Consider the following 6000-nt stretch of genomic DNA (forward strand, 5'->3'; position numbering starts at 1 on the left):
AAGTGATTTTACCTTTGTGCTTTCTTGTTTTGTTGTTTCCCTTCAACTTAGAACAAGTCTCACTCAGTCTGGCTGTTTTCTGTGGCAGGGCGCTGTGCTGTTGCAGCCATGTGTGCCCCAGGATATTAGAGAGACAAACAGGGGGAGGAAATAGCTTTCATTAGACCCAAATTCTGTTGACGAGAGAGACCAGCTTTCGACATTACGCAGTGGAAGTACATAATAAAAATATCTCTATAGTTCCAATGAAAACTTGGGTTTAATTTCCAAGTCCCAGAGCATTTTCTGTATCCTGCTTTAGCTCAGCAGGGAGCTTCTGCTGCACCACCGATGAAACACATTGATCACCCATTTCAGGATCATTTTTGTTGTCACCCCATAAACGATGGGGTTTAACATGGGGGGAATGAGCACATAGAGGTTGGCCAGGAGGTTGAGAATATAACCTGGGATGATGTGCCCAAACTGGTGTGCAAAATAGGAGAAAAAGGCTGGTGTGTAGAACATCAGTATGACACAGAGGTGGGAGCCGCAGGTGCGGAGAGCCTTGAGCCGGGCGTCCTTGGAGGGGAGCAGGAAGACGGCCCTTAGGATAAGCCCATAAGACAAAGCAATGAGCACAGCATCCAACCCAATTACTAAAATAGCCATGGCTATACCATACCAGCGGTTGACTGTGATGTCGTCGCAGGCCAGCCGGGCTATGGCCATGTAGTCACAATAGGTGTGAGGCAGGAGGTTAGTTCTGCAAAACTTCAGCTGCTTCACAAGAAAGGTGAGAGGGAAAATGAAACAGAAACTTCTTGTGACAACTGCCAGCCCCATCTTCCCGATCACAGACTTGGTTAGCACGGCAGTGTATCTCAGGGGGTGGCAGATGGCAACGTACCGATCAAAGGCCATGGCCAGCAGAATGGCCGACTCTGCAATAAAACTGACATGGATGAAGAACATCTGGGTCAGGCAGGCAGCAAAAGAAATTTCCCCTGCTCTAAACCAGAATATAGCCAGCATCTTGGGCACTGCCGTGGTAGATAACAGCAGATCAGCAGCAGCCAGCATGGACACGAATAGATACATGGGCTCATGGAGGCTTTGTTCTGTTAGTATGATGAATAGTAGGAAAGAGTTCCCAAAAAGTGTCACAACGTACATCAGACAGAAGGGGATGGAGATCCAGACCTGAGACTCCTCCGTACCCGGGATGCCGGTCAGGATGTAGGTCATGGGGGCAAAAAAGGTGTGATTGTCAGCTGGCATCATGCACCATCACTTGGATCTTCTATTCAGTTTCCAGGAACTAACAGCAAAAGAGACAATCAGTGAGAAGGCGAGTGTCGGCTAGGATTGTAATGCATTTGTTACAGTGTGACGGGTTCTCCCTGTGGTGGAGTAGGGGCTGTCTGTGTGGGGGATGGGAGAGCAAGGGAGGATTTAGGTGAGATGCAGGTATTCAGACTGTAAGACGAGCTAGGCCTGGGGGAGGGGAGGTGACACCTCTGCCCAGGAGCTAGACAAAGAAAAGGGGCGGAGGGGAAGGGTTGAGTCAGTCTTCGGTTGGGGAACTGGGTGGTGGGTTTTCAGGGGATCCTAGGTTGGGATCCAAGCACCCTGAACCCCCCAGAAAGGTCAGATTGAGGGGTCCTGGCTCTGAACACAAGCGGGGCTGTATCCTGTGTTCCTGTTGTTCAATAAACCTTCTGTTTTACTGGCTGGCTGAGAGTCACTGTGAGTCCCAGGAAGAGGGGTGCAGGGCCTGACTCCCCCATACTCCGTGACAACTAGTGGCAGCGGTGGGATCGACTTCACCCCGTGGACGGTGCTTCCTTCAGTAAGTGACTGGAGAGCAGTAAAATGAAGGGGTGATTCACCCCTGGGAGAGTGTGGCCAGAGAGAAGGACTTTGCAGTAACAGGGTCCCCCGGGGGATCACAGCGAGTGGTCCCAGGGGCGGAGGAGTCTGCAGCTCGACCCTGGCAGAAAGGGGGTGATCTCAAGGACTGGCACACTAGGGGTCCCCCTGGAATCCGTGGGAAGCGGCGAGCACCCCGGCCTGCGAGCGGCCAGCAGGAAGATGTATGCCCAGCAGCGCAAGTGTGACCTGGTGGAGCTGTGCAAGCAGAGGGGGCTGTGCCATGGGAAGCTCACCAATGCCCAGCTGATTGCCCGGCTGGAGGAGAGAGACCACATCAATGAACCGGTCCCGGTCTCTGAGGGAAGCAGCCCAGCAGCTGCAGCACAGGCACCAGTGTCTGTCCCCGCTGGGAGTGGTCAGCCGGCCGCTGAGGGCGTCCCGAGACCCCCCCACCCCTAGGCCTAGGGGGAGGAGGAGCCCAGCGACTACCGAGGGCTCAGTGGCCTGCAGGGGATCGTCCCGGCGGAGCTCCCTGTCCCTGGAGCGGAGGCGGCTGGAATATGACAGGGAGGCGCTCGAGTTAAGGAGGCAAGAACTGAGACAGGAGCAGGAGGAGAAGGAGAACCAGCGTAAACACGAGGAGACCCAGTGCCAGCAGGAGTGGGAGGAGAAGGAGAAGCAACGCGAACACGAGGAGAGGGAGAAGAAGAAGCAACGTAAACATGAGCTGGAACTGGCCCAGCTGAACAACAGTAAGGCCCCGGCTGCGGGGAGTGAGGGGGGACCCAAGCCTACAAAGACCTTTGATAAGAGCTTCCTGGCACGGCGTAAGGAGGGGGAGGACATAGATACCTTCCTGACGACCTTTGAGAATGCCTGTGAGCTGCACCAGGTTGACCCTGCAGACAGGATTCCGTTCCTCACCCCCTTACTGGACTCCACCGCCGTGGAGGTGTACAGCCGAATGAAAGGGGCGGAGGCAGGGGACTACAACCTGTTCAAAGAGGCCCTGCTCCGCGAGTTTGGGCTGACCCCGGAGATGTACCGGAAGAGGTTCCGGAGTCAACATAAGACCCGGGAGGTCACATACCTACAACTGGTCAACCGGGTGCAGGGGTATGCCCGCAAGTGGACAGCTGGGGCCCAAACTAGAGAGGACCTGCTTGACCTATTCATACTGGAGCACCTGTATGAGCAGTGCCCGTCTGACCTGAGGCTGTGGTTGATGGACCAGAAGCCAGAGAACCCGCAGCATGCAGGCCGGCTGGCCGACGAGTTTGTGGACCGTCGGGCAGGGGATAGCAGGGCAGCGTCTCGAAGGAGCAGGCCTGCCTCAACGCAGAGAGAGAGTCACCACGGGGCCTCCCAGCGGGGGCCTATGGAGAACCCCCACCAAAGGGGAACATCCAGCGTCAGGTCCACCCGACCCCCTCGAGGGGACCCACGAGACATGGGCTGCTATCACTGTGGCCAACGAGGCCACATACGGGCCCAGTGCCCCAAGCTCAGGGACAGACCGAGCAGACCCAACCCGCAGAGGGTTGACTGGGTAAAGACCCAATTGGATGAGGGGCAGCATTCCCAGGAAAGGGGAGCTGGCAGTGTTCCACCTGGGAAGGAGGGAGGAGAGCCCCAGGTCAGCTCCTCGGGGGGGCTGGATGCTCCAGACCCAGGGTTTTTGGTCTACACGGTGGGCACGGGGCTGCCCCTCCGGAACCAGTGCCTTGTTCCCCTGGAGGTGGATGGGAGGAAGGTCACTGGATACTGGGACACGGGCGCAGAGGTGACGCTGGCCCAGCCCGAGGTGGTGGCCCCAAATCGGATGGTGCCTGATACCTACCTGACCCTGATGGGCATGAGCGGGACCCCATTCAAGGTGCCTGTGGCAAGGGTGCACCTGAAGTGGGGGGTCAAGGAGGGCCCCAAGGATGTGGGGGTGCACCCCCATTTGCCCACAGAGGTGTTAATGGGGGGGACCTCAAGGCCTGGCCAGGCAATGCCCGGGGTGCCCTGGTCATGACCCATAGTCAGAGTCGGCGCAGGGCTCTGCACCCTGACAACGGGGAGGGTACTCCGCCCGAGGCGCAGGACCCTGACCTGGTGGGGAGGGAACGCTCAGGGACACGACCCAGAGAGGCTGCGGCCGCAGACCCAGCCGGGGAGAGAGAGAGAGCAGATCCCTGTCCCTGTCCCAGCTGCTGAGTTCCAGGCCGAGGTGCAGAAGGATCCCTCCTTGCGGAAGCTCAGGGACCGGGCTAACCTCAGTGCAGTACAGACCACGAGGAGAGGTTGCAAGGAGAGGTTCCTATGGGAGAAGGGGTTCCTGTACCGAGAATGGGCTCCCCCCGGGGAGGTGGAGTCATGGGGGATCAGGAGGCAGCTGGTGGTTCCCCAGAAGTTTCGCCACAAGCTGCTGTACCTGGCCCATGACATCCCCCTCGCAGGGCACCAGGGAATCCGGCGCACCAGGCAGAGGCTGCTACAGAACTTTTACTGGCCTGGGGTCTTTACCCATGTCCGACAGTACTGCCAATCCTGTGACCCCTGCCAGCGGGTGGGGAAGGCCCGGGACAAGGGGAAAGCAGCTCTGAGACCTTTGCCCATCATAGAGGAACCTTTCCAGAAGGTGGCCATAGACATGGTGGGACCTCTCAGCAAGGCAACTCGGTCAGGGAAGAAACACATCCTGGTGGTGGTAGATTTCGCCACTCGCTACCCCGAGGCGGTAGCCTTGTCCTCTACCGAAGCAGACACTGTGGCGGATGCGCTGCTGACCATTTTCAGCCGGGTGGGGTTCCCCAAGGAAGTCTTAACGGACTAGGGGTCCAACTTCATGTCGACCAGTCCTTGTGGAAGAAATGTGGGGTCCGACCCAGCTGGGCCTCAGCGTATCACCCCCAGACCAACAGGCTGGTGGAGAGGTTCAACGGGACGCTAAAGATGATGCTAAAAACATTTATGCACCAGCACCCACAGGACTGGGACAAGTATTTACCTCACCTGCTGTTTGCGTACAGGGAGGTACCCCAGGAATCTACTGGGTTCTCGCCTTTCGAACTGTTGTATGGAAGGCGGGTAAGGGGGCCCCTGGATCTGTTGAGAGACGAATGGGAGGGGAAGGCTGCTCCCGATGGAGAGTCGGTGGTGGAGTGTGTCCTGACCTTCCGGGAAAGGCTTACCGAGCTCATGGGCCTGGCCAGGGAGAATCTGGCCCGAGCCCAGAGGAAGCAGAAGGTCTGGTACGACCGCATGGCGCGGGCCCGCGCCTTCGCCACCGGGGATCAGGTGATGGTTCTCATCCCCGTGAGGAAAAACAAACTCCAGGCTGCCTGGGAAGGGCCCTTCAAGGTTGTCAAGCAGCTAAATGAGGTAAACTACGTGGTGGAGCTGTCGAACCGGGCGCACCACCGCCGGGTGTACCACGTGAATATGATGAAGCCATATTATGACCGGGGGAATATGGTGTTGGCCGTGTGTGGACACTGGGAGGAACCGGGGGATGACCCTTTAGTGGATCTATTCCCAGGGACAAAGGCTGGTTCCCCCCTGGAGGTGATTCCCCTCTCGGATCAGCTGACCCCGGCCCAGCAGGCTGAGATCAGAGGGGTGCTGCAACTGTACCGACAGCTGTTTTCCAACCAGCCTGGACGCACTAATGTGACTGTCCACCTGGTGGAGACTGGGGCACATCCCCCTATAAGATGCTCCCCTTTTCGGGTCACCGGGAAGACTGCCCAGGACCTGGAAAGGGAGGTCAGGGACATGCTGGCCTTGGGGGTGATCCAGCCATCCGCCAGCCCTTGGGCCTTCCCAGTGGTGCTGGTCCCCAAGAAGGACGGGTCGATCCGGTTCTGTGTGGACTATAGGAAGCTCAATGCCATCACTGTATCGGATGCCTACCCCATGCCAAGGCCTGACGAGCTCCTGGACAAGCTGGGAGGTGCTCGGTACCTCACCACCATGGATCTTACAAAGGGCTACTGGCAAGTGCCGCTGGACGCAGATGCCAGGCTGAAATCGGCCTTTATCACCCCTCTGGGGCTCTACGAGTTTCTGACCCTGCCCTTCGGCCTCAAGGGAGCGCCGGCCACCTTCCAGCGCCTGGCAGATCAGCTACTGAGGGGGATGGAGAGTTTTGCCGTGGCG

The 6000-nt window shown here is 58.0% G+C and overlaps 1 protein-coding gene across 1 annotated transcript; it reads right to left on the bottom strand.

Annotated features, from left to right (window-relative positions):
- Window positions 1-297: 297 nt before the first annotated feature.
- Window positions 298-1263, bottom strand: LOC123349620 (olfactory receptor 52B2-like). Its single transcript, XM_044987828.1, has one exon. The coding sequence runs from the start codon at window positions 1261-1263 to the stop codon at window positions 298-300; it is 966 nt and encodes a 321-aa protein (XP_044843763.1).
- Window positions 1264-6000: the final 4737 nt, after the last annotated feature.

Source organism: Mauremys mutica, chromosome 1 (genome assembly GCF_020497125.1).
Source record: "Mauremys mutica isolate MM-2020 ecotype Southern chromosome 1, ASM2049712v1, whole genome shotgun sequence".
Classification (NCBI taxonomy): Eukaryota; Metazoa; Chordata; order Testudines; family Geoemydidae; genus Mauremys; species Mauremys mutica.

What these genes read in the sequence shown, in the direction of transcription:
- LOC123349620 (XM_044987828.1), bottom strand. Translation starts at nt 1,263, where the DNA reads ATGATGCCAGCTGACAATCACACCTTTTTTGCCCCCATGACCTACATC.